Source organism: Cydia pomonella, chromosome 15 (assembly GCF_033807575.1).
Source record: "Cydia pomonella isolate Wapato2018A chromosome 15, ilCydPomo1, whole genome shotgun sequence".
In the NCBI taxonomy this organism is placed as follows: domain Eukaryota; kingdom Metazoa; phylum Arthropoda; class Insecta; order Lepidoptera; family Tortricidae; genus Cydia; species Cydia pomonella.
The window spans coordinates 17,558,710-17,585,394 of NC_084717.1; the positions used below are offsets into that span (position 1 = coordinate 17,558,710).

Genomic DNA, 26,685 nt, shown 5'->3' on the forward strand with positions numbered 1-26,685 from the left:
TTGGACCAAAAGACCCTGATCAAGCACAAGCGGCTGAAGCCGGAGGTAGAGCGGCAGGAACTGGAGCTATTCCGTCAGGGGCAGATCGTTATTCAGGACGAGGTTAAGGAGAACGCTTCTGCCGTCGCCGTGCCTTTTAAGAAGGTATAGTCTCAAACCAACACGGTTGGACCAAAAGACCCTGATCAAGCACAAGCGGCTGAAGCCGGAAGTAGAGGGGCAGGAACTGGAGCTGTTCCGTCAGGGGTAAAGGTAGCTTCAAAATTATGGCAACTTGCGTGGCCTTGAGATTGACGATAGTCTATAAGGTGATAGTCTATGACGATGGTCCTGTGTTTATATACGGGCATTTGTTTGTATGATGAGCCAATGTTTTTTTCTGTGTCAATGGATATTTTCAATATATTTAAATTCATAATCTACGGCTACGTTACTACGGCGTCTACTACCGTAGTAGCGTACTACTACGGCGTCCATAAAGTACGGCTAACCGCTTACGATCAGACGGGCCGTGTTTGTTTACTATACATTACAAATATATTAATTATACAAATACATTACCTATTATTTATTTTTATAACTTACACCTTTAAAGCCACAGTTAATTTACTGCCATCTTTCGACACATGACTAAAACTTTTAGAACGCTATTTGACTGTGATCTTAATTCTTTCACTGATATGTGTTAAATTTGTTAAATATCAAAAAGTGGTGCCTGCTACATGTAACAATAAACTGTTAATAAGAAAATCTGCGGATTCAGATCTAAATGTATTATTATCAAAATGTATATAATTTTCCCAGCCCGAAGAAATAGTGGCCGAAGCAGCGACAGCGGGCGACGACGCGCCTCCACCCGTGGCCTACACCGGCTCCACCACCAACGTGCACCCCTGGTTGTCCTCCATGGTCAACTACGCGCAGCCCATCAAGTTCCAAGGATTTGAGGAGGCTGATAGTAAGTAACAACTTCTACATTTCTCTCAACTTTTTATTAACTCTGTGACAACTAGCGCCCTCTAACGAAACATTAGCAAATAAGACTCTTTAACCAATAGCCCACACCTACAAGCCTACAGCCTTATCAAGTTCATACGTTTTGAGAGCGAGTACCTTACTACTAGCGCCATCTAATGACATTTGAGAAGACGAAATAAATTTCTACCCGTCTCTGTTATTTTAAGTCTGTGAAAACTATAATTCGTTTATTTAGCTTTAGAAAGAAGGTAAGCGATCTTGACGTGTCTTTTTATTATTATACACTTTTGTAACATTCGTCTCAGCAAATATGTAACAATTCTAAATCCAATACAACGTAAAATAAAACGTTTTTCAATAATGTTCAATAAAATGATACGTGCAGATTCTTTACCTTTATTCTAATGCAAAAAAAAAAGAAGTAAGCCATTTAAAGACGATACTATGGCAAATTAGACTTTAGCGATTGGCCTATACACTACCTTTACTTTACCAATATGCATCCCGGGCTGTTTATCACGTTACTACCCACAGCTTATCAAGTTCCAAGTATTCCGAGAAGCTGAGAGTAAGTAGCCTTACTACTAGCGCCATCTAATTCCAGTCGAGAAGACTGGCTACAAGTGAATTGCAAATAAAAGTTATGGCAGAATTAAGGTGGTTCGACTAGGTTACCCAAAGCTTAAACCTCACTAGATGGCGCCACAATTGCAAATTTTGAGTTTTAATTTTTTTGTGGAGAAGTCTTGGTATTTCTATACTGTAAATTATATTTAGCGCACTCTTTAAATAAATATTGAACTATTACAACAAACATTGAACACTTCATTGTACAAAAACTACCCCTTAATGTCGACAGAATGTTTCTTGACTCTATTTCTAAGTATCACTCACACATTGAAACAGTCTTACTGGGATCCTTGTAGTAGACAATTTGGCACAGCGTGAGTAAGCTTCAATGGCGTTGCGGTATGTACGTGGAAATACATGCAATAGGATGTGGGTTCGAGACTCATTAGAAAATTTTTTGTTATCAGTATTATCAAGTACCTATTATTATTAAATTATTTTATGAGAAATATGAGCGTTTTCCATGAAAATATTAAAAATCTGATTCTCACACATCATGATATTTTTGGGTTCTTCCAACTCAGAATCACTAGCATAATCAATCCTCGTGCTAAAAAAACCCGAAAATTTGTATTGAAATTTTAGTTTTACATTGTAATTTCTTTCACACTAAAATGTGACGTAATGGTATGGATATTTTAGGATATCTTTTTTTAATGCTAGGGTGGAGAAGATTCTAAGTAGAATGAACCTAAGAAAGTCTAAATTCGTAAGTCAGATTTTCCGGTATTTTTTTTAAAAAAAAAAACGCTGTTTTGTTCTAAAATTAAAGCAATCCCTTACTGCCCAGCCTTTAAAAAAGTAGGTACTATTTTACAGTAGAATAATTAAAACATTTTTTTACGATACATTAAATTAAATTACAGTGAGTTACATAATTGCATGGCCTTCTATTTATAACCATTATAAAAAGAAATGAGATATTTACCATGTTTGTTTATATTATTGATTTCCCGATATTTTGACACAATTAGAAGTTTCACACAATGCCTAGAGATAGAAAATTATTTATTTATTTTATTTATTGTCAATTTCATTCAACGGATCACATCATATCCAATTTATTTTCTACCTAGTTGGTTATTAAATTCTGTTACTGCAATAATCTTTATCTACATAAAATATACCAACGAAAGTTTAAAAAAGTATATATTAAAATGGAGTACACAAAATCAGGAATTACATATGACAATATCATTCAAAATCGCCTCCTCTGGCTTTGACACAGGCCCTCAAACGACGAGGCCAGTCATCAATAGCGGCACGCACGAGTTAAGATTTGTGTGGGGTTTAGCACAGGCTTTCTCCTCAATAACCTGCTATATGGCATAATCCAGGGGCTTAAGGTCCGGGCTGGAGGACGGCCAGTCTTCGTGGGCAATAAAGTCAATTTTGTTCCTTCGAAACCAGGCTTGAGTTGTTTTTGCCTTATGTGCAGGAGCTGAGTCCTGTTCAAAGATCCATGGCTGGTTTTGAAATAGGGTGTGGCTTAAGGGCTTCACTATTGGTTCGAGAACGGTTTCCAGTTTCCGGTTTTCACACTTTTTTCACAGAAATGAATCTGTGTTAGCCCTGAGTATGACACACCCAAAATCATGTTTGGCGGGTGCCCACATTTGTGCAACGCAATAGGGTTGTTTCCATCTACAAATCTTAGGGCATAATTGTATACCAATAAATTCTTTTGGATTATAAGAACATGTTAAACTGCTTTTAGGGGACCTGTAATGACCATATTTTTATAAAAATTGAATTTAAAATAACTTTTGGCACACATCAAGTGACCAAACTCGAAACGTCATTGAAGATTCTGATGACGTCACAACTCTCGGATTGACACTGTTGACAGTTAGGCGATTAACAACAAATGACAAATATCAGTTGACAGTTCGTATCTTCTACGTATGTATGTAGTTATGTGTCAAACCATAAACTGTGACGTCAACAATTTTCAAAGAGCGTCTTGGGCGCGAAAGCATCTGTCAAAATATATTTTGTTAATTTAACATATTTAAAGCCGTTTTTAGTATAAAAGCTGAATTTTAAGGCAACTTTTAGTTAATATAGAAAGTAATACAAGCGTTTCAAAAAATTGAAAAACGATTCTCTTTTAGGCCCCAATTCATTATAGATACGACGAGATAAGCGTTATGTGTGGTATATAATTATAGCTCACAAATCCACCACATTATGTCATTTTTTATTTTTTCGGTAGCATTTGTTTTAACGGAAATAAAGAGGTTGCAAATCGAGTAACAGAACTTCAGAACAGATATCATTTGATATTTACCAGTCGCTTTTCGGTGAAGGAAAACATCGTGAGGAAACTGGACTAATCCCAAAAAGGCTTAGTTTTACCCTCTGGGTTGGAAGGTCAGATGGCAGTGGCTTTCGTAAAAACTAGTGCCTACGCCAAATCTTGGGATTAGTTGTCAAAGCGGACCCCAAGCTCCATTGAGCCGTGGCAATATGCTGGGACAACGCTAGGAAGAAAGAAAGAAATCGAGTAACAGAACTTAGTAACCAACTAAGTATAATAGTTATGATGTAAATGTCCATATCATGTTGGAGTCATATATGTATTAGCCAACTAATTATTCAAGATCAATACACTTAGCTCCCTTAGGTATTCGCCTAAGTACAATCTCGGGCAAAATTGAGTTTTATAAAAGTGAACTAGTTTCTAGGTCATATTTTCTATGAATTGGTCATTTTTGTAGACTCCAATTACAGTTACACTTTTCCTGGTTTTTCGCGGACCAGAATATCGATGATTTTTGTAACTTGATTTAGACGTTGCTATCATTTTCAATCCAAAAACACATAAAATCACAATTCAGAACATGCGGCAGCGTTGTTTTCTATTAAGTACCTCAAGCACCAGAGCGGCTACCGGGAAAATCGAAATTCGTCAATTTCGGGCATTTTTCTCTGTCACTCTAATTACGTCTTAGTGAGAGTAAAAGAAAGATCCCCGCAATTTGCGAATTTAGGTTTTCGCGGTAGGCCCCCAAGTCCTGTCAAGTTTCAGCAGTGTTGCCAGGTGAGCGGAAGAGAATTATCGTACTTGAGTGTCAATATTATTGTACCGTTGAAAAAAATATCGTACGCCAATCAAAAAGGCAGCCCCTAAAAATGTCTAGCAAAATAAGCTTAAATTTCCAATTAATAATAAAAAAAAGACAATTTTCGTCTAAATTGCGCAAAAAATCTGTTTATGTTTGTGTATTTTTGGGATAGACTCAAACGGTATACAGGAAATTGTGACATTTTAAACTTTAAACTTACACCAAGGAGCCGAACACCCAAAAGATACAAATTTTAGCCTATTTCTGAGAGAAAGTGTCATATTTTGCTTCAAATTACTAGAGTTTTAAGGTGGCATCATCCAAGGGCTGAAAGTATAGTACTTTAGTGTACGATAATGCTCTTTGGAACATTACGTCATACCGGGGCCCAAATTATCGTACATGTACGACAATTATCGTACGCCTGGTCACACTGAGTGTCAGTGTCGACAAAGTCAGCTATAAACGCGTCAAACATCGCAACGTCGCGCCGATGGCCGGCCGAGGCATGGAGTGGCAACGCCGCAATGTATTTGTACACGACATTTGTCACACACACATGAGTAATATTTATAAAAATATAACGTTGATTATTGCATGATTTCTGTATGAAACAAAGTTTTTCTATTAATTTAGCGCAAATGAATATTCGAAAGTAGATAGATGCGCAACTATTTATGTAATAATATTGTGTAATTAATTAATTAATAGCGATTGTTTTTTGTATGAAAATCGAACCACCTTAAGGTGCAACGTTTTACAACAATTCTTGAATAATAGATTTTTGCGATAATTAGCGCCATTTAATGGTAATAAGGAAGTTTTCGTGCCTAGTAACATATTTCATTTTTTAAGTGAGGTTTATATTTGCTAGTTTGCACCAACGATTTTGAGGTATATGTGATATTTTTGGATATGTTGACAAAATGATTCACAGTTAGTTCAGAAACAATATAAAAGGTAATCACGGTTTATATCCCGGTCGATTTAAGTCTCGCAATTTATATTCTTACAGAAAAGAATATCTACCACAACATGTCTTCCTTCGCCGAGACCACCGGCATGAACTACCTGAAGCAGCAAGCCATAGACTTCGTCAACTACAACAAGAGGCAGATGTCCAGAATCTACCCTAAGGGCACCCGGGCTGACTCTTCTAACTACATGCCTCAGGTAAACATATTAAATACGTGCACTGAAATGAATAATGAAACAAAAATGTGACTTTCTACCACCCATCCATTTTGCAGGAGACGTGATTTGTGCTCAGGTTTAAACACTAAAGATGCATTCAAATCCACTCCCGCACACACGCTCTATATCGGATTACATAATGCGCTAGATATAAGTCTGCACCAGGGGTCGGACAAAAAGTGCGGATGACGTAAAAATGACGTAATCTTGCACACAGGATGATGTTTGAGTTTGTATTTAAACTTCCGTGTGACATGTAGTAACAAATTAGTATTAATGAAGTAACAAAATAATCGTAAATAAGTAAGTAAGTAAATATTCTTTATTGCACCAACAATTATACATTTTACATATGTACATGTAAAACTACAAATGAATTTTAAAGGAAAATAGAACCAGGTATCAACAGGCGGTCTTATCGCTAAAAAGCGATCTCTTCCAGACAACCTTAAAAAAAAAAAAACCATAATATAAATCCATGGAATTAATAATACATTTATGCATTTTTTTATGAAATTACGGAAGTTTTCATTTTGTAGTTGCACCCAGGGTATATTTGCTGCTATCATAAAATTTGTAAGGTTCATATTAAATTCACTTTGCCCTTTTTTTCTACGTTTCCGACATGTTTGGCTGTCTCCAAATGTCTTTTAATATTGCTTACCTTCGTTGGTATATCTTGATTACAGCAAGAGCAGTATACGTGTTTGTCACGTACCTCTAAAAACGGAAAATTGCCACAATATTCGAGTAAAGATGACATTTTAGAGCGTTTTCTTATACATTAGTAAATATAAATTTTAGCTAAATATAATCGTGAAGATACAATAGCTAAACAATAACGAAGTCAATTTATTGTTCATCTGATTGACAATGTGTCAGTCAAAAACGTACATACTCATTTCAAGTGGCGATATCGTTTAATAAAGAGGTTGATAAATGATAAGTGATAATTGTTTATGAAAATCAAAAATACTATTTGAAATCATCCTATAAGTGGTTTGACGTCATGCGCACTTTTTGTCCGACCCCTGGTCTGCACCCATCAGCGTTATGTATCCTGATTATAGTAGAACATATTTATTTTCCTTCCCCAGGTATTCTGGAACGCCGGCTGCCAAATGGTGTCCCTCAACTTCCAAACCTCGGACCTCCCCATGCAGCTCAACCAGGGCAAGTTCGAGTACAACGGTAACTGCGGATACCTCCTCAAACCGGACTTCATGAGGCGGGCGGACAGGAGCTTCGACCCGTTCGCTGATGCCCCCGTCGACGGCGTGATCGCGGCTCAATGTTCTGTGCAAGTGAGTTGAACCTAATATAATACCTTGGGGTACCCCCGGGGCAAATAAGTAGGACTTAGAGTAGTACCCTTAGGTACACCATAATACTACGGAACTGCGGACCCCTCCTCAAACCAGACTTTATGAGGCGGGTGGATAGGAGCTTCGACCCTTTGCTGATGCCGGTCGACGGTGTGATCGCGGCTGAATGTCCTGTGCAAGTGAGTTGGATCTGGTAACTTTCGGTACAATACGGCTGTGGAATGTATTCTCTGCCCTCTGGCATGGTTTTTGCAAGATACCACATATGGGGTATACTTAATTTTAAGAGAGTAGGCACATGTTTTAGAAAGTCAGACGCAGTCAGACGCATGTGTCACTTCGGAAGCCTTCTCATCAAATAGGCCGTACGCTGTTTTCATAAAAAGAATCTGATTCAGCAGGCGTATGATGGATGGCTTTTTCCATTTGATTTAATAACTGTCACTCTTAAACACCGTGGGATAAAAAGTCACGAACACCGTTTTATCACGCTGTCACGTAGACAAGAACGACCATAATAACCGTACAGCAGTCTATTCATTTTGTCTGATCCAAAAACGTGACACTGTTCCAACTGCTTACTGTTCTTCACAAGTAACATATTTTTAAATTAAACTCCGTTTTTCACCAGGTAATAGCCGGCCAGTTCTTGTCCGACAAGAAGATCGGCACATACGTAGAAGTCGACATGTATGGTCTACCAACTGACACCATCCGTAAAGAGTTCAGAACACGCATGGTACCCGCCAATGGACTGAATCCTGTCTACAATGAAGAACCTTTCCTATTCCGAAAGGTAAGTCTTAAAACGTATCATTAAGTCTGAGATTCAGGTGGCAAGTTCACGAGCAGTTCGTCTGCAAAATGTGTCCATTCGGTGAGATTCAATTCAAGATGGGATTTGAGTGACAATAACGCCGATAACATTAGCAATGACTTCAGAACACGTATGGTGCCCGCCAACGGCCTCAATCCTGTAAAAAATGAAGAACCATTCCTGTTTCTAAAGGTGACTATGGTGTAGAATTAAGGTTTGAATTGGAATGAGAACACCGACACAATTCGCAAAGAGTTCAGGAAACGCAAGGTACCCACCAACGGACTGAATCCTGTGTACAATGAAAAACCGTATCTATTCCGAAAATTGAGTCTCATGATGTATTATTAAGGTTGGAATTTGTGTGACAACACCGAGACCATTCGCAAAGAGTTCAGAACCTTGATGCTCCTCGCCAATGGACTGAATCCTGTGTACAATGAAGAGCCGTTTCTGTTCCGAAAAGTGAGTCATATGCTGTAGAATGAAGGTTTGAATTCAAGTGGCAACTTCACGAGCAGCCTGTGTAATAGTCTTATGTAATATAATTAAGGTTGGTATTTGGACGGCAACTCCACCGATACCATTCGCAATGAGCAGAACACGTATGGTCCCCGACTAACGGATTGAATTTTGTGTACAATAAGGAACTGTTTCTATTCTGTACGATGAGTCTTATGTAGTAGAACTAAGGTTCGAAGTCGCTAATGCAAGAAAAGTTTAAAACACGATTGGTCTCAGTTAATAGGCTCGAGTCGGAGACAGTTTAATTTTCGGAGTATAAAAGTGAAAGTTTCTGTGTGCAGGTCGTGCTCCCGGACCTGGCCGTGCTCCGGTTCGGCGTGTACGACGAGAACGGCAAGCTGCTGGGGCAGCGCATCCTGCCGCTGGACGGGCTGCAGGCCGGCTACCGCCACATCTCGCTGCGCACCGAGGCCAACTTCCCCATGTCGCTGCCCATGCTGTTCTGTAATATCGAGCTGAAGATCTACGTGCCTGATGGGTTTGAAGGTGAGCTATCATCGGGTTGCTTAGCAACGAATCCTGTGAACCGGCAACAGAGCGGACCTCTAAACAAGTTGGCCGAGAAACTCAAAACATAAGAACTACTTGCTGCCCTTGATACCGAAATCTTGCTAAGCCAAAAAGAACATCACGATAAATTGAGTTATCTAGAATTTGAACAGATCATCTTTGTATATCATCTAAGAATAAATAGTAATTTCCTTCTTCCTTCCTTCCTTCTTAAAGTAATGTTGCTCAAATTCCCTAGGATGCGCTTTAACGGCGATGCATTTGTCCTTTAAGCCATTAGTCATTTACAAAACATCACCATAATTTAGGATCCATTTATGAGTCGAAAATGTTCGTTCACAGTCTACGGACGTCATTGGGGCATATTTAATTGTTGACATTTGTATAAGAAAGTCTCTGTTGTACGGAACAGGGTTATGTTTTCAAAATGATGGGCGTTTTCCGACCCTTGTTTATATTATAAGGCAGAGGGACTATATTTCCTACCTGATTTTGAACTTTGTTTTAAAGTTTTAGGGTTCAAATTTGCATAATTTCTGTCATCCTTCTGCCGCATAAAGGGTAAACCGATCAACACAGTAAATACTTGTTTGTAAAGGGTTGACGACGAGTTTGTGACACCGCTGGAGTTGTGAACGTTGTGTACGCTGCGATGTCTGCTTACTAGGCAGTACGCTTGTTTTTAATGTCAATATCTCTTAATAAAATATTTGTGCTTCCGAAATACATTTAGCTGCCAAAAAAGGTACAAAATAGTACGAGTTTCGAGATATCTTTTATGAGCCGTGGCTAAATAAAAAACATAATAAAATTTTGAACATGCAAACTTTTTGGTGTGGGCGTATATGAGTATGATTACATTCAGAAATAAATTTATTTTGGAAAACTAAAAGGCACTAATTTGCAAAAACCTCTATGCGAACGCTAGATGCGCTACGTAAAGCAGCAGTTTTTGAGCAAATGTATTCGAAAACTTTTCACTCTTGTAAACCACATTTTATTTACAGATTTTATGGCGGCCCTGTCCGACCCCCGCGCGTTCATGGGCGCGGCCAAGGAGCGCACCGACAACATGAAGCAGATGGGCATCGAGGAGAGCGGCCCCGAGAAGAAGGTGCAGATCGAGGACAAGAAGGAAGGTCGGTAGAAGCTAATAAGTACTTCGTTCATGGGTGTGGCCAAATAGACCGCGAGCCAGGAACAGATTTCCATGACCAATCGCCTCCCGGGCGAAAAACTCATATATTGGCTATGTATGTTGAACCCTCGTGGTCGTCAGCGGCCGCTCCATTGGTGGGTTAAGGAATGGCAGCCACCGAAACACGTAAAAAAAATTGTCATTGCCTCCCGTTTGATACTTTGTCGAATGATAGTTCAGGTTATATCGCGGTGGTCATGGTCAAGAACGTCGGCTCATGGCATAAACATGTAAAAAATAAGCGCTTTTTATGATAGCAATAACAAATCTTTGCATGTAGCATTTCATCAGGTATTTTGACGGGGAGGTATTTTCATTATTTTGACGACCGGTTTGTCCTAGTGGGTAATGACTCTGCCTACGAATCTAATGGTCCCGGGTTCAAATCCTGGTAAGGGCATTTATTCGTGTGTTGAGCATGGATATTTGTTCCTGAGTCATGGGTGTTTTCTATGTATTTAAGTATTTAGCTTACCATGGGACTTAGTCAATTTGTGTAATAATGTCCTCTAATATTTATTTATTTATCAGGTGAAACGCCTGAAACGCCATAAACGGATTACGCAATTTACACATTACGCATACTTTGCGGACATAAAGTGTTAAGGCGCGTATTTTTTCAGCTGTTCATGTACATGTTCATTTTACAGCTGACGGTCTTTCCACCGCGATACAACCGGCTGACGGTTTTTTTTATATTTAAAACAGCATCTAAACTATCATTTGACAAAGTATCCGCCGGGAGGCGATGACTGACAAAATATGCTCCTGGCCCGCGGTCTAAAAGAGTCCACCGACAATGGCGACAATATGAAACAGATGGGCATCGAACAGAGCGGCTCCGAGAAGGTGCAGATCAAGAACAAGAATGTAAATCAGTATCATCATGGGAGCCTTAATAATTAGTTCATGGGCGCGGCCAAAGAGCAACAACATGAGAAGAATGGTTTGTAATGAAAAAGACGTCTCACGCTAAAGAAAAAGTGAGTCCTGCAGTGCCCGAGACCTGGTTAAAACCGCCGTTTTCAGCTTTAACCTCTAGGTCTCGATAGGTACGAAACTACTCGTCGGAAGATAATAGTTACATAAATAAATATTAGGGGATAATCTTATGCAAAGTTCAAAGCCAGGGAAAACTTGTGCCACTGAGTAGGTATATATATTTATTAAACAAAACAAAATACCCTTACACGGGATGAAAAAGGATCGAAATTTTTTAAGAGAGATGAATAGTACATTTTTGATGAAATTTTAATTTCGGGAGAAATCGGTCCACTAACTAAATCTTAACAAATCGCTTTGATTTTCATGTCGATCGCTTCAGAATAATATATTCTAGGTTTATAGATTTCGCTTACAAAAAAGTATAGTTTTTATAAAACAAATGTATGAAATGTGATTAAAACTTGGTCGAATTAAGCCGTTTGAAAGTTTCATCAAGTATGTACGTCCGTTCGGGTTGGATCGCAAAGATATTCGTCCCTCTTAACGACTATTCGCAGACATGCGTCTAAATAAGATGTAGCCTGATAAAAAACGAAATCCAAATCACATATGTAATCCAAAGTCTGAACTTTCCCGCCTCCAACCATCCAAGGTCATTATAATATGAAGAGATATGTTTACGAATCGCAAATAGCCATGGAATCATAATTTATATTGAACTGGAGCGTACACCGGCCGCGTAAGAGATATTTTCAGACGCTTCAATTATTCAGGTTGGTCCAAGATGAAAGCTGAAGCGTTGATATCGCCCGACCTATCATAATATCCAAAGCAAACATTTTGTGTCTCACTGTGACAAAAACGATTTAACATTAGCTATATTACGTTTCAAATTTGTTTTTGGTAAAGAATGAAGATTCATAGGATTTATATAGGTAATTCTTTTTATGTGTGTTAAACTGTATTGGTTACAGTATATTTATTAACTAAAACCATTTACTTAAACATGTTAATCTCGCTTCATACTGAGTTACTTTTACCATGGGACCAACCCCGAAATATCGAAATAAAATTTGGCTATTTCGTACATTTTGGCTGGTCTGAGGTTCTATGAGAAATTTTCTAAGGAGAGTCAATTCTTGTTTCGCGATTTCGGGGTTGAAGCCCATACAATTTTTTTTCTCAGTATAACATGAATAGCCGTTAAGTTAATAAATATACTGTATAAGTTCTACTTTAAAGTTTTTTTTTACTCAAGGTACAAAACTCCTCAAATTATGTGGAGTTAGACCAAGATAAGTTCGCAGCGATTTTGATAGCCAAGACAGCGCAAGTATTATTTTAAACATCAAATATCTATGAAATTATGACGTTTACTTAACATTTGCACAGGCTGGGCTATCAAAATCGCTGCCAACTTAGCTTGGTTTGACTCTATTACAAATCGTGTTATAATTAAATAGGTGAAACTAGCTATAAATGAATAGGTTATAATTGAATAGGTGAAACTAGCTGAAAATATAAAATATTGTAATTGCTAAAATTCATATTTGAAAACCGCTATTGCCTGTGATTTGGAACCGCTATTTAAATAAATAAACGATTCGAAAATTCCCTGCAGTTCGAGCGAAAACTTCAGTTTGACGAAAGTTTCGGATTTTGAACATCCCGTTAGTTTAGTATTAGTCTTAGTCGAAATAGTGTAGTTCTAATTTAATTAATTTTTGCATTTGTTTGAATTGTGGTGTGTTCAGTTAATATAAATTGTGGTGTCAAGATGCTCAGATATCAAAGAACCGTTAAGACTGTAAGGATAGTTGAGACAGGTAAGCATATTAAGTACCTACTATATTGCCTCACCACGCATAATAACCATCGAAAAACCTAATTTATAGTTCTACTTTATTGCGCGAGAATGAATAAAGTAAACAATTGTATGGCAGGTAACAGGTAAACAATTAGAATGAGTATTGTAATGTTACTTACCTTAGGCACGGTTGTTATGCCTGGATGGCAATATTTGATCATGGGGAGAAATGCTAGGGATTACATTTTCGATTTGACCCTAAGCAAAGTAATAAGTGTACTTATATGTGTGTTTCTATCTATCTAATAATGCTTCGTTTTTATACACGTACTTACATATATAAAAGTAATAAAGTCAGTTTAATTTCAAAGTGTTACTTCATTTTAAAAAGATAAGTAATCTCACAACAGTTTAAAAATGTTGTTTACCTATGTAAATTGTAAGATAAAACGAATAGTACCAAAATTAAATAGTTCTTATCCATTTCGAAACTTTCAGGTGTGGTTGATTTGCTAGTTTTCTAAAGTAACCAATAAATAGGAATACATTTGCTGTTTACTATAAATACATAATGAATTGTACAATTTTTACAACCCTAATCAAATCCAACCAACTGTTTTATTTACAGAGCCGCTAGTATTCGAGCCAATCACAGTAGAGTCCCTTCGCCAAGAGAAGGGCTTCGTTAAAACTGGCCGCAAGCAGCAGAAGGAGCTGGATGCCATGCGCAAGCGCCACGCCAAGGAGAAGCTCGCCATGCAGAAGACGCAGTGCAGCGCGCTTGAGAAACTCATCAAGGGCAAGAAGTGAGTACTACTATCGAGTTTAGGGTGGTGTTTGATGCCTTTAAAACTGGTCCCAAGCAGCAGGAGCTGGAAGCGACGCGCAAGCGCCACGCCAAGGTAAAACTCGCCATGCAGCGCGCTTGAGAAACTCATCAAGGGCAAGAAGTGAGTATAGTTACTAGCTACCAGGATCAGGATTGTGTTCATGGCCTTTCCCGTTTCTAAGTTCGAAGTGACAAACCTTGTGGCCATAAATGTGCTACATACACATTCACTGCCAGCTACCTTTTCGCTACATACGGTTTTTCCAGTGATATCAGCTACGCTCGTAGCGCATAGCCCGCGCTGCCAGGGAATGTGTTAAATTTTAAATCTGGCAAGATAAAAGGAACTATAAACAGTTACTATAACTTTTGTACTGTGGATAGGTACTCCGAAACCGAGAAAAAAGTATAACATCAAAAGCCTACAGTTAAACAGTTCTGGTCAATATTGATTTGAAAATCCTTTTTTCTCGAATTCGGCGTTCCTATTTTAAGAGTTGTTCACTATGATCGATATGTTCATTCTGTATAGTAGAAATACTCGTAACTAACGGTTAAATGTGAAAAACACATGTTGTATTCCTTAAATTTCCAGCAAAGAGCAGCTAAGCAACGACGCGGCCTTCCGCAAACTTGTCACCGACCAATCAGCGGCATGGAGCGAGCTGGTGGCCAAACACCGTCTCGAGGAGTGGAGCTCGGCGCGCAGCCGGTTGGATGAGCAGCGAGAACTGCTCAAGAAGATGATGGAGACCACCCAGCAGGTGCAGATGAAGCAGCTCGAAGCCAAGCATGAGAGGTACGTCATTAGTCCACCGGTCCTGGGAGTCATCAGAGGCCACCACGCCTGGTATGGTCAAGTACTGTCTTAAGGAGTGAAGCTCATCCCGCAGTCGGCTGGACAAGCAGTGAGACTTCTCAAGGTGATGGAGACGACCCAGCAGGTGCAGATGAAGTAGCTGGAGGCTAACCGCGAGTGGTACGCATTAAGATTAGACTAAGCAAACATAGAGTGGAGCCCAGCGGGCGTTGAAACATATTAATCCGAATATGGTGAATGATGTGTCTGTCAATCTTTCTTTTTATGGCCGTAGTGTTCTATTCGTCATCATCATATCAGCCTTTTATCCACTGGTAAGCATATACTCACGGTCCTGAGCTAATCTCTCTTTTCGTCACTCTGCCTCTGTCCATCTTACCACTCAGTGTTCTACTGGCAAAATCCGTAATTAAGTTTTAGTTTTACGAGAGAGGTAAATTGAATTTTTGTTTTCAGGGAGCTGAAAGACATGAACGGCCGGCAGGCCAAGATCAGCATGGAAACCAGCAAGGAGGTGGCAAATGATAAGACCCTGAAGACCAAGCAGGAGAAGGACCGCCGGCTGAGGGAAAAAAAGCAAAACAACACTAAGAAGTTCATGGAGGAACGGAAAGTGAGTTGGTCAAAAATTAATGAGCGGTCCGCGATCAACAGAAAATCCAGAAAAGCCAGAAAATTAGACCGTTCTAATTTAGTCTATTAATAAGAAAATATTAGGCGCAACGCGCGAAACTTGGGACGGAAGATTTCGCATTCGCGCGGGTTTCAACGTTTTTCCTCAACGTCTTGGAAAGTATACTTTAGTTTACAATTTTGCTAGTCAAATTCTTCTGCAATATCATTAGCCATTTTATGCTACAATTATACTAATATTGTATGCAGGGTGACGCTATACAATTGAAAAATTAATTAAATATATCTGCACATTTACCACCCAAACCTGAAAGATCTAAATTGAATTTGCCTATTTCTACCACTGGCAACTCCGATGGTAGAGTAAACTCCCCTAACAAATTAACTGCGCCTAGCCCTAAACAACAACACCACATTCCAGACAGTACTCCCCCAGTTCATTCAGAACCTGCAACCAAGAAACAGGATAACGACGCAGTCTGGAAAAATGTGCAGTACAGAAGAGGGCGGATGTCTAACACACCTTCCGATGGAGTTCGTGATCGTAATGGTACCGAAGGAGTGTCCGGGGGTGACAACCATTCTGACAGCGACAACCGTGGGCGCAGACGTGGTAGCAGTGTTAACGAACGCACAGCGGGCCTCGCGGGCGCCGAAGGTGGCGTATGCCGCGGCACGGCTCCGCCCGGCACAACTCCCTTATCTGCCGCGGAGCGTCTGCAACAACTGCATCTGTGCTACGTCCAGGAGGGTACTACAGTGGAGCAAGTGCGGGCGCATCTAAACACTATCTGCGAAAGTGATGTGTGTACGGTTGAATCCCTTAAGCCCCGTGGGAACTATTCGTCATTCAAACTTGGAGTGCCCACAAAGTTCTCTGAGCTAGTGCTGTCAGCTAATAACTGGGCCGAAGGAATATGTGTTAAATGTTGGCGGCAGAACTTTCGTTCGGGCCGGGGGAAAAGCCACGTCAGTGGCCCGCCCCCGGCATAAAAAAGTTCTGTTTTATTACCAAAATGTTCGGGGATTGCGATCTAAGACTGACGTGTTCATTAAAAATGTTACCATTTGTAAGTTTGACATCATTGGCCTTACTGAAACCTTCCTGACAAGCTCCGTACGCGATGGTGAACTTTTCCCCAGTGGGTGGCGTGTGGCGCGCCGAGACCGCGCGGGCGATGCCGGCTGGGGCGGGGTGCTGCTCGCCGCACGCGAACGCTACTCAATGCGTGTCCTTCATGACATCGATGGGCTTACCGCAAATATGGAGTTATTATTTGCAATAATTACTTATAAGGATTTGAAATTTTTGTGTTGTGTCGTTTACCTACCTCCAAGCTATAATGCTGAGCAGTATACGAAGGTCTTGACATGTGTTGAAAATGCTGTATGTACTTATCCTGACTTATGTTTCCTATTGTTTGGCGATTTTAATCTTAATTCATGTTCGTCTAATGTAAAAAATGACTTTGATATTTTTTGTGACTTCAGTAAATTGACTCAGTATAATAATGTTTTTAACGACCACGGGGGCATGTTAGATCTCGTGCTGAGTGATTTAGATGGGAAACGGCTGTCGGTATATGCCGGTTCTGATGAAATGCTAGTCCCGATGGACGCGTACCACCCTCCCCTTGCGATTTTGGTGACATTTCCATGCCGCATGCCTCCGCCGTCCGTGCCGCCGCGCCCGCGCGCCGCTTCCTGCCCTGACTGGAACTGGCGAAAGGCCGACTACGAAATGCTTTATTCGGCCCTAACCGCTATTGATTGGGCCGATCTCCTGGCCGCTACTGATGTCGACTGTGCTACTGAAATCCTGTATGCTAAACTTTACTCGTGCATTAATCAATTTGTTCCTCTAAAAAACCGTTGTAACAACCATTCTAAATACGTATACCCAAAATGGTTCACAGGGGAGATCATACGTAATATTAAATTAAAATACTTTCACTTGAAACGCTTCAGGCGGGAGGGCAAAGACTTTAACAGGCATATGTTCAAATACTATAGATCACAAGTGAAATATTTAATTGATGAAACATATAAATTTTACATTCAAAATGTACAATGTGGTATTGTTAACTGTCCGGCAAAATTCTGGGATTATGTCAAAGACAAAAAAAGGGAACGACAGCACAGCAATGAGTCATTCTATATCGATGGAAATGTAGTAAGTGGTCAGGGCGCTGCGGATGCCTTCGCTAATTATTTCAGCTCGGTGTTTCAGCAGGATAGACCAAGCCTGGATGCGGCGACCGCGGCGCGAGTTGCATACATTTCTGGTGACTCGAGGTCAGTTTCTATTCCCTTTGTCTCCGAGTCTGATTTTAGGGCGGCCATTCGCAACCTTAAACCTCGCTCATCTGGCGGGCCAGATGGCATCCCAGTGTTTCTGGCCAAAGATTGTGCTGATACCTTAATTGCACCTTTGTTGCACATATATAACCTCTCACTCAATTACTCCGCCTATCCAAAACGCTGGAAAACTTCTAGGGTGACACCGGTTCCTAAGGATGGTAACAATACAGATATTACTTCTTTTAGGCCTATAGCTGTTCTTCCGGTGTTTGGTAAAATATTCGAAATCATGCTTAACTGCCATATAAGTCTGCAGGTGGATCGCTTGCATCCCAGTCAGCACGGCTTCCGTAAGTCGCGATCTACAGTCACGAATCTCGTTGCCCTTGCTGACTATGTCTGCAAGGAGATGGATGAGGGGCACCAGGTCGATGCTGCGTATTTCGACTTCAGTAAGGCATTCGACCTGGTCGACAACGACATCATGCTGAGCAAACTGGCGCTGGCGGGCTTCACACCAAAGCTATTAGATTTCTTTGCTAGTTACATGTGTGGCAGGCAGCAGTACGTCAGGGTGGGTGGCTTCGAGTCTAGTGACTACTGTACGCTATCTGGTGTGAGTCAGGGCAGTACCCTGGGGCCCACTCTTTTTCTTCTTATGATTAACGACTTGCCTGACACAATCAGTACTGCTAATTGTCTCCTTTTCGCTGATGACCTGAAGCTGTTCCAAGGCATTCGTAGTATTAGCGGCAGTGCAGCGTTGCAAGCTGATATTGATGCTGCTGCCAGGTGGAGTGAGAGAAACCGACTTCCCTTTAATGTTAAAAAGTGTAAGGCGATAACTTTCTCGCGTAAACGTTCTGCTCTCCAAACTGAGTACAGCTTAGCGGGTTCCTCCTTGGAGAAAGTTAATGAAATTCGAGATCTGGGTTTAATATTAGACAGTAAATTTGACTTTCATTCGCATATTGTTAGTATTAGCAAGCAAGCCAGTAAAACCTTAGGATTTGTGATGAGAATATCCAAGCAATTTCACATTGGATTGGCTAAGGTGCTCTATAACTCATACGTGCGCAGTAAGTTGGAGTATCGTGCGGTTGTCTGGGATCCATATGAGGCCAAGTATTCCCTAATGCTTGAAAAAATACAACGGAAATTTTCACGCTGGTTGTATAAAAAAGCCTATGGATATTACCCGTACCTCTACCCTTCCATTTTTGTCTCGGGGATGGTTGGGCTTGACACGCTCGCATTGAGGCGGAAGTTGTTGCTCCTGGTGCACTATCTCTCAATCATTCACCACCAAGTTGATAGCCCAGAGGTGTTAGAGAAGATAGGGTTGTTGGTTCCTAGGAGGGTACCGCGGGATGTGGACGGGGCGGTTGCTCCGCGCCGCCGGCCGTGTGTGTTGCTGCGGCCGTCCGCTCGAACGTGTTTCGCGAGGCACGCACCTACCACGCGTGCTTTATCATTGCTTCGTTTGATGCTCACTCGGCACGATGACGCTGACATGTTCGCCGATCGATTAGCACACTTGTGCAAAATTGGTAGAATATTTTTAAATTTTCATAAATTTGATTGACTGACATTGTATAAGGTAATTATGTAATCTGTTTTGACATTTAATTTAATTTATTTTATTTATATTGTTTTACCATATTCCTGATTTTGAGTTTTATTTATTTTCTTGTTTTCTTAGAGTGTAAGTAAAATGACAATTTTAATTAGTTTTGACATTTTTATGCGCATGATTTTTATATTTTGGTATGTCTTTGATTCAGCTTTATTAATTTATTATTCTTGATAATTTATGTTTTCCTAGCATGTAAGTGAATTGGTCTGACACTGTAAACTTACATTGTATTTAATAAATAAATATAAATATAAAATAAATGAAATTTAGACATGTTTTCGTGATTTTTCTATCGAGACAACTTTAACGTTTTCTGCTCAGTTGTAAAAACTACAGTTTTGGGTTAGCTCGTGGTATTTCAATATAAGTATGTCTCGATAGTTTATCCATTGAACACAAACATCACTCAAACGCCAAGCTCCCGAGCGTAAGCGAGCTAATATAAACCTTATACTCGAAAGTGTGAAGGTGACAGCGTCTGCCATGACGCCTATAGTTGTCCTTAGGTCTGTGGGCACGACTAGTAAAGACGACTTTAGGTTTTCTTAGCGTTCAAACGCTTAATGACATAATTTGTTGTTCTCAGACGGCGACGATCAAGCAGAACCGCGAGAAGGAGAAGCTCAAGGTCACGCACGACAAGCAGATGGAGGAGCTCTCCAAGGACGTTGACAACGTGAGTATACCTCTCCAACCCCTCCCCGGGCTGTACTGTACCCCTCCGGTGCCGCGGGTGTCTGTCTAGGGCCTTGAAGCCCAACATCATGCTTGCGGTCCGCCAGTTTTCTTTTTAACATCCTATTAATTTGTTTACATCGCATTCTAAGCATTCCGCTATTCAAAAAGTTGCTCATTCTACCCTTACCCTGCTTATCTATAGGAGATATATCTATTTGTATTATAACAATCAACCTTTATTTAGATAACGAGGTGAAGTAATGCACACTTGCATAAACCCGAACAAACATTATGAATCTGCAGTGCCCCCGCCAAGACGAACAAAGCGAAGCGCAAAGGCACTATCTACCCTTCTACCTTTTCTCGAAGCTCTTCGTCGTTTTTTAAACCCTCATAAGTTCATAACTTGGGATTGGATTATACCAAATAAATAAAATTTTCGGAATATAATGTCAATACTGGACTTATTAAGTATCAAAACTTTAAATTTCATAGCTCTCATACTTTAGATTTTATTCAGCTCATGCTCGTAGTAAAAGCAGATTATAGCCGCCTTGAAATATATACTAGATTATCAACCATATACATCCGACATCGGATCGCGCAATGTGAAACCTCTCATACCCGTAACTGAGCTCCCTCGTTGATCTCAGCTGTTATCTATCCAGAGGGTCTTTCTAATTACGGTAAACTGATTACTTCATGCAATGCCTATAGATCTCATCATCTGTTCCCGCCAGGCACAAATGAAATGCGAAGGATCCATTCCTATCTGTGGCCGGCGGGGAGAAATGGGAATGAATCCTTCCCATCTGTGCTGGCCGCCTCGGTTTCTTCCTGTCTTTTTATTATACAAATGTCGATTTTGATATGGCGATTATCAATTCCAATTCGTGAAATACTTACTTTTACTTTTATTACTAAAATAGTGATCAAACCTGCTACATAACTCTACTCATACTTGTTATAGGTAGTTGTTATGATGAAACCAGTGAACATTTTTTCACATTTATGATGACATTGATGATATATAATTTTTATTTCACGAATTTGAATTTTAACTGTTCAAATAGCAACTATCAAACTCTACATTTGTATAATAACAAAGACAGGAAGAAACCGAGCCGGTCTCAGATGGTACGTGTTCATTCCCAGTTGTCCCGCCAGCCAGATGGGAATACACCGATACAGCGCGATTTTTTTTTGCCGCCTTTTTCTTCTAACAAAGTTGGCTTGCCAGAGTATTTACAAATCGGAATTCTCTTTGGTTTCCTTTTTTAAAAACGTCTGTTTCGCTTTTTCAGCTGATCGAGATGTACAAGATGGAGGAATCGGAGTTCGACAATTCGAGCAAAACGGAGTTCTTCGCATGAAAGTACCCCGATATTGCTCCTCTTTTCGAGCAATTGACTAGTATGCCAGTGGCCACTGAAGCGAGTGACTCGAGCCAGTGAGCTGGCGAGTGTGAAGTGATCTCTTCATAATCAAACCTCGGAATTTAGGGGGTAAATTTTGACGACAGGTAGGGAGTTCCTATATCGATCACTTAAGTTATCGATACTTTTCCCTTACACTAGTGATAACCGCTAGCTTCGTTTTTTAACTGTATATTTTGTATGTATTTCGGGGTTGATGATAAAGTTCACACAAAGCATATTATGATCGCTTGGTTAGAAAAAAAACGACGACATGTTTCAAAAATCCCTTCCTAAATAGAAAAGGGAATTGTGTAATTATTTTGTTTCATTTTACTTCCAATAAAATTATATTTTTACAAACCAAACTTGGAGCGATCACTTGTAGGTATATGACAGAAGCTTTGATAATTGAGTTTATCGATATAGGAATTCCCTGCCTGTCATTAAATGTTGCCCCCTAAATTTCGAGGTCTGTTAATAAATATAATAAAATAATCTATTTATTACCTAAGATTAATTCCATGTCAATCCAAAGTTCCAGAGTGACCTTTTGTTTGAGGTTTAGATGAATTTTCATATATTTTTTTAGTAAATTTTAATAAGTGTGTTTAATTCACCTGGTTATATTTAAGATATTATAATATATGTCATAATATAGGTCATGTTTATTTTATTTAGTGTAAACTGTTACCACTAAATCTTAGGGAAGTATTTTGTACCTATGTGGTATAATGACAGCTGTCAATGTCAATATTTATTTGATCGTTGTAAGTTGTAACTCGCCCTTATTACATTGAACAAATTTATTTAGAAATAATTTTCACCAACATTATTAACTAGCATATATTTTAGGAAGTAATAAAAATATTGTTAATCAAAATTGGAACGAGAAATTTAACGAGAAATATTGACGAACTGAAATCTGTTGTTTCGGCCTTTTTCGGTTAGTTAAAATTGACTAAATATAAGCGAACTATAATACATTGTAAGTTGTATGGCAATGGGGAATAACATGTTCTTTCTACGGGTAATATTTAATCTATTTTAGTTTAGACACTTCCAGTAAAATACTAGTCTTCTCTTTAGATTTCTTCCTTTTTTAAAGTCAATCACAACTCTAGCCGCCATACAATCCAAGTTACGCTCATGTCAAATCAGGCAGATCATTAAATTCCTAGGCATATGGTGAAACGTGAAAATCATTGTGTCGTTGCCCGAGTCGACGGAGCTTGCTATTTCTATACTCTGTATCAGTTAAGGGTAGATGAGAACATTACATGATCAAATAATGTAGGTTAAAGTCAGGTCGTTCAGTGACAGATCCAGGTGGTTTTGTATTTGGTTGGATAACCGATAATGTAAAATTTGCAAATTGATTGTTTACTTTTATTGAAATACCTAAATATACAGAGTATAGACAGTTTTCCTCTCGGGCATCTGAAGCAACCTAACGAAGCTATCCTACCTATTGGTTTAATGTGACTATCGTCAAAACACTACCCAGGAACAATCGGCCTGATTTTACGATCGGCCGCCGACACTTGTATTTTTAAACGGCATTCCGAAATATCATGAAGATATTTGATATAATATCATTACCGTCGTTTCAAAATGGGAGCATAACTTCGATTGTATGGGAGCGCTTTTTGGTGGCAGATTCGTGTGACTCTGATATGACTGTTGACAATTATACGCAAGTTTAATTTAATTGATGAAAGCATTATAAGTAAGATATACCCACATTTTTTAATTTTTACATTATCTTTTCCGATCCCCATGACAATGTATGTATCACTTTATATAGTTTATATTATTAAAATTACTTGTATTTTAAGCGAAATATTAATTTTAAATGTTGGTAAGGGATCAAATGCCAAAAAAAATTCACGAAAATAATAAAATTATAGTTGTGAAATTTGAAATAAATATCATTCACCGACCCCAATGCATGAGGTTACTGAAAATTTAATAGTTTTCTTTTCAGATCTCATGAAAGGAGTAGTGAAATATGCATACTTAATTTATTATAGTGGAATTTTTGAGTGGTCTAAAATTACTTGAAAGCAATATTTTGAATAATGGCCTTGTATTCTGTGGATCCCATCGAAGAAATAAAATCTAAACGTGTTAAAACAACTAAAATGTAGGGTGGAAATTGCAATAACAGATTATGTAGAAATAACTAGTCTAGTAGTTTTTATACAAGCCCAGCTAGTTGTACTGCCCCAATGTCAAAAAGAATCTATGGATCTCATTAATATATATCTAAGGACGGGCCTTACGGGCAATTAGAATGGGCCCAGTACAGCGGTGTCACGCACACGAATTCGAGCCAATCGTGCAGTCTAACGCCACAACGTGATTGGTTGATGTGTTCGCATCACGCGCGCGATTAGTCGCAACTAGTTACGTTAGACTGCACGTTTGGCTCGAATTCGTGATTGACACCGCTGAACTAGCACCATTCCTAGTGTCCGTAAGGCACGTCCTTAGAGATATGTAAATGATGGATCTATGATTATATGTATGTATAATACGAGTATGAATCAATATTTTCTTTGTATTTGTTTTTTTAGTCTTCGACCGAAACTATAGCATGTAATGCCATTTTTTAAAAGATACTTCGTAGTTTTAGACTCTTAAAAAATACTATTATAAAAATGTATGGAGGTATCTAAGAGTATAACTATACTATCATTCCATTCCAATTTTATACTCTCATACTTTTCTCGTTGCTAGTGGACCAAACTACTATATTTCAAGATACTGAATATTAACTTTTAGTTACTCTAACTGTTGTTGTAAGTCTAATACTAAGTAATATACAGAAATTTAAACACTGTAATGACGTAATAATAAGCCAAAGAGATTATATTATTTAATCAACATGTTTGAACTACTTATTTGATTTCAAATCAATTATTAGTGTAGGTGGACTCTTTTGATGTCAATATTAATTAAGAATATATTTTGAAAACTTTATTTCTTCGTTTGTCAATATGTGGTTAAATTGACCACTATGTAGAGTAAAACCTATTTAGGTGTCTATTTGTGGTACCTATCTGTTGATTTCTAGTCAATTTCATTATAGGGTAAAAGTACATGATGTTAAGTTCAATTATATCATATAAAAAACACTACTTACATATTTTGACATACTTACCACATAAAGTGGTTGACATTCAACTTTAGATTCAATTTATGAATTACATAAATCTAATATAAAATTGTAGAAAATCCTAGATCGTTAAAATTGTTATATAATAATAAATTCTTTCTAAACTATACTATTCTAAATTATAGATTTAAAAAAGATAGTGAGAATAAATCATAAGTGTTTCTTAACATAATGAAAATGTATTGCAAAAAATTTACAATTATTAATCAATATTATGTTGTAAAACTAATATTTACGATTGCACTTTATTGACTTTGATAATAAAACTGTATTAGGTAATATGAGAAAATGTGAACAAAAAAATCTTTTCGTAGTTGTTGATGAAACGAAATTTAACATTTTGAAACTAGCTAGTTTTTGGAATTGTGATATAAGTAGGGGGGATATCCAGAATTGGCCTACTGGAGTGAATTTAAGATTCACAAAGCTCTTGAAAACATTTTTAGAATTGTTTACGAAATTAAGGACTGGGCATATGAGTGTCAAACATTTTTGGTATCTCAATTTATTTTACTAAATTTAATCATTTTCAATTAGCATTTTAAGAGCTTATAAATAAGGCACTTTCTGAACAAAATGTATTGGCACTTGATGTATTTTGTATTTTGATTGCATACCGTATGAACCGAGTAGTGTTAAGGGTCAAAAGTAAAGCATATATTCTAAATTCATTGTATTGTACCTATTGAACATAGTTAAACACATTGCTCTGCATATTATATTATCAGAGGGTTTAAATGAAAAAGCGGATTTACAGAATGGCTAGCATTTATAATGTAGAGTTTATTTATGGTGTGCATCCTTATTTATAGTCTTGCCAATCAATTCTATCACAAAGGGCTCGAAATTCAAAAGCGCAGAAGGTTGACCCTTGATATATATAATATCAATAATAATTCAGCCTATATACGTCCCACTGTTGGGCACAGGCCTCCTCTCATGCGCGAGAGGGTTCGGGCTATAGTCCCCACGCTCTAGCCCAATGCGGATTGGGGACTTCACACACAACTTTGAATTTCTTTGCAGATGTATGCAGGTTTCCTCACGATGTTTTCCTTCACCGAAAAGCTAGTGGTAAATATCAAGTGATATTTCGTACATAAGTTCCGAACCACCGCTTCTTGATATATATTTTCAATTTATCACCTTTTTTTAAACAGAAATGGGTTGGCAACACTATGTAGGAGGATGCATCTGCCATGGCATAGACAATACATCTACTTCTTAAGCTAGAGTTTGTGCATTGATTGCATAATTATAACTGAAAAATGCTAACCATTCATCAGTACTTAACCGTCAAATAGCTATAATAAAAATATGTTGTATCCAAAGATTTATTTACTGTTTAATGTACAATAATTAAATTAAATCATTTTAAACACAACACTGGCTATTATTTACGTTTACAGACTACCTACATTAAAGTTAGCTAGATTAGGACCTGATTCATGATGACTTGATGCTCCTAATCTTCTTCCTTTCCTTGTAGACACTTAGCTGCCGAACTGAAAAAAAAAATATATATTAAAAAAAACTTAAAAACAATACCAAGGTTGTAACAATATCCGAATGTTAATCCTTGGCCTACCTTCATTTGTCGTATTTAATATGGGAGAATTATTTATTTTACATCACTTGATGACTTAAATAGGCTTATTCCATACATCTCTTCTAAAACAGTCTTTCTGAGGAGGATACTAGAAAATTTGGTCTACCAGGTCCTGTGCGAGGAGAATAAATAGTACCTATTTAAGTATGGACACATGACACGGGATAGTAAGGAAAAATGGACCAAAATAATTACAGACTGGCAACCACAAGACGGTAACAGAAAAAGAGGTAGACCAATTAAAAGGTGGATGGATGACATCAAGTCTATAGGAGGCGCCACCTGGACCAGGAAAGCCATTAATAGAATGGAATGGAAACAGCTGGGAGAGGCCTATGTGTCAGAAGACACGCTGAACACTAATCTGGACAATCCAATGTGTTAGTTTTTAAGTAAATTTGTTTATAAATGTAATGTAATACCGTTTTAGTTTCAGCAGTAAAGGCTATTATAATTATGATCTAAGTATGGACAGGGGAAAAGATGCACTCCAGAGGAGTTACATGCGCGTTGCCGACCCTAAACCCGCCCCCCCTCATTGAGCTGTGGCAACCTTACTCACCGGCAGGAACACAACACTATGTGT

General features: G+C 38.6%; 1 protein-coding gene across 2 annotated transcripts in view; it reads left to right on the forward strand.

Annotated features, from left to right (window-relative positions):
• The window catches only part of LOC133525526 (1-phosphatidylinositol 4,5-bisphosphate phosphodiesterase), a 178,013-nt gene extending 152,139 nt beyond the window's left edge, over positions 1 to 25,874 (forward strand). For both annotated transcript variants that reach the window (XM_061861797.1, XM_061861796.1), the window contains exons 12-22: positions 805 to 958; positions 5,692 to 5,849; positions 6,968 to 7,174; positions 7,827 to 7,991; positions 8,819 to 9,023; positions 10,055 to 10,186; positions 13,626 to 13,803; positions 14,422 to 14,625; positions 15,103 to 15,259; positions 19,803 to 19,892; positions 21,199 to 25,874. In XM_061861797.1, the coding sequence (XP_061717781.1) occupies positions 805 to 958; positions 5,692 to 5,849; positions 6,968 to 7,174; positions 7,827 to 7,991; positions 8,819 to 9,023; positions 10,055 to 10,186; positions 13,626 to 13,803; positions 14,422 to 14,625; positions 15,103 to 15,259; positions 19,803 to 19,892; positions 21,199 to 21,267 (1,719 nt within the window). In that variant the 3' untranslated portion in view covers positions 21,268 to 25,874. The remainder of the gene's footprint in view (positions 1 to 804; positions 959 to 5,691; positions 5,850 to 6,967; positions 7,175 to 7,826; positions 7,992 to 8,818; positions 9,024 to 10,054; positions 10,187 to 13,625; positions 13,804 to 14,421; positions 14,626 to 15,102; positions 15,260 to 19,802; positions 19,893 to 21,198) is intronic.
• The last annotated feature ends 811 nt before the right edge of the window (positions 25,875 to 26,685 follow it).